This window comes from Belonocnema kinseyi, chromosome 10 (assembly GCF_010883055.1).
Source record: "Belonocnema kinseyi isolate 2016_QV_RU_SX_M_011 chromosome 10, B_treatae_v1, whole genome shotgun sequence".
NCBI lineage: Eukaryota > Metazoa > Arthropoda > Insecta > Hymenoptera > Cynipidae > Belonocnema > Belonocnema kinseyi.
In genome coordinates this window covers 42,611,552-42,613,592 of record NC_046666.1, presented here as the reverse complement: position 1 = coordinate 42,613,592, position 2,041 = coordinate 42,611,552, and the positions used below count along the sequence as shown (strand labels likewise).

The 2,041-nt window shown below is 38.5% G+C and overlaps 2 protein-coding genes across 2 annotated transcripts in view; both read right to left on the bottom strand.

Annotated features, from left to right (window-relative positions):
• Window positions 1-1,531: 1,531 nt before the first annotated feature.
• LOC117181093 (repetitive proline-rich cell wall protein 2-like) lies at window positions 1,532-2,011 on the bottom strand. Its single transcript, XM_033373662.1, has one exon. It carries the CDS (start codon window positions 2,009-2,011, stop codon window positions 1,532-1,534), a length of 480 nt encoding a protein of 159 aa, XP_033229553.1.
• LOC117181092 (repetitive proline-rich cell wall protein-like) overlaps window positions 2,008-2,041 on the bottom strand; it is a 977-nt gene continuing 943 nt past the window's right edge. The window contains exon 3 of the mRNA XM_033373661.1: window positions 2,008-2,039. Within this exon, the coding sequence (XP_033229552.1) occupies window positions 2,008-2,039 (32 nt within the window). The remainder of the gene's footprint in view (window positions 2,040-2,041) is intronic.

Genomic DNA, 2,041 nt, shown 5'->3' with positions numbered 1-2,041 from the left:
ACGAACAAACAGACAGACGGACAGGCGGATTCATAAAAACCGGGTTTCTTTATTCAGAGGGTCTCAATTTGCGGATATATGACAAAAACGGGGAGGGGATCAATTTTACCTACTAATAATACATTCTCTTAATAGAATGTAGAAAAATCGTAAAAGTATTTCAGGTTTCATTTTTAGGTCCAAAATGAAGTTTCACCAGTTGGCTTCTTTTTATGTGCTTCAGGAATTTTGAGGTTTCCGGGTACAATCCATAAACCTGAGTAATCCTCTATTATATTTCCAGGATTGCATTACGTCCTTCAACACCTACCTATTGAAAAAAATTAAGTATATAATTAAATAAGAAAAAATTGACTTTCAATTAACCCTCAAGTGCTAGAACGGGTCCCAGGCACCCGAACGTTTTTTTTCAGCAGAGTATTTTTTCTACAAAGTTTTCTCTTTCTTTGCAAAATATTTATTATACGGAATTAATTTTAATATTTGTTTTTGCAATGTTCGTTTTTTCGAGAGTCTGAGCTACAATTAAAAAAATGGATCTAAGTCTGTTTAAAACGGAGATATTTCACTTTGAAGTTTGCACGGGTCTACTGGACCCGTTCTAGGTGGAAAGGAGAATTTCAAACTTTTAGCAACTGAGGGTTGATTATTATATGACTGTTATTTAAGAAAAAGGGCTGTTTAAAACTATTTCACAAATACAAATACGAATATTTTAATAAACTTTACAGCCAAGAGGCTTCATAATCAAAAGGATTAATTTTCTACAAAGATAATACAAATGGATCTACGTAACATTATCAGGTATCAGACCAAAATTTAACTTTCTTTGCATTACGACACTAATGGAGCCCACAGCTTAAAAGTGGAACTGTTTTCAAAATTCAATTAATTGAAAAATTAAGAAATCAACGAAGTTAAGCAATCTGTATTTAAACAGGTAAGGGATCGTCCACAAATTACGTAAGACGTTTTTTTTTGTTTGAATAAAGACGAGCATAAAATTGCTGTGAAGTTGAGAAGGACACAACGATATAAACAAAAGAAAAACGTCTTACGTAATTTGTGGACGATCCCTAATTCTTATTCCAAAAAATTCTCATATTGAAAGCCGGACCTCCGAATGGTGGTCTTCCGACTGGTGGGACTATTTTCGACAAATTTCAAAGAGAGCGACGCAAAATTTACTAAATTATCTACTGTGAAACTCTGATATAGGCCCCCCTGATATAGTGCTTCCGAGAATTGACGCCGCGCCGCAATTAGGAGTCAAAGGAGCTGCGTCGGGTGTGCGGCGGTCGCTCAGGCGTGACCAAATAAAAGTGAAGTGGAGCTCAATCAATTTTATTTCCTACCATCGACAGCTCCAAACCGGCACAGTATTAGAGCTTCACTCTGTTGTTACTAAAGTGAGCATTCAAATTTATAAAGTAATCATACCTCTTCTTTCTTTATTGGAACAAGCTGAATATTCTTCATTTAAACAAATAATTTTCATCTCAAGAAAATTTGTATACCTCTAAATGGATTCTTAGACTGGTGGAAGATCAACTGGTCCAGTGACGTCTGGTTTAGATTCGGGTTCTTTCATATCGACTGGTGGAAGGGCAACTGGTCCAGTGACGTCTGGTTTCGATTCTGGTTCTTTCACATCGACTGGTGGAAGGGCAACTGGTCCAGTGACGCCTGGTTTAGATTCAGGTTCTTTCATATCGACTGGTGGAAGGGCAACTGGTCCAGTGACGCCTGGTTTAGATTCGGGTTCTTTCATATGGACTGGTGGAAGGGCAACTGGTCCAGTGACGCCTGTTTTAGATTCGGGTTCTTTCATATGGACTGGTGGAAGGGCAACTGATCCAATGACGCCTGGCTTAGATTCGGGTTCTTTCATATCGAATGGTGGAAGGGCAACTGGTCCAATGACGTCTGGTTTAGATTCGGATTCTTTCATATCGAATGGTGGAGGGGCAACTGATCCAATGACGCCTGGTTTAGATTCGGGTTCTTTCATATCGAATGGTGGAAGGGCAACTGGTCCACT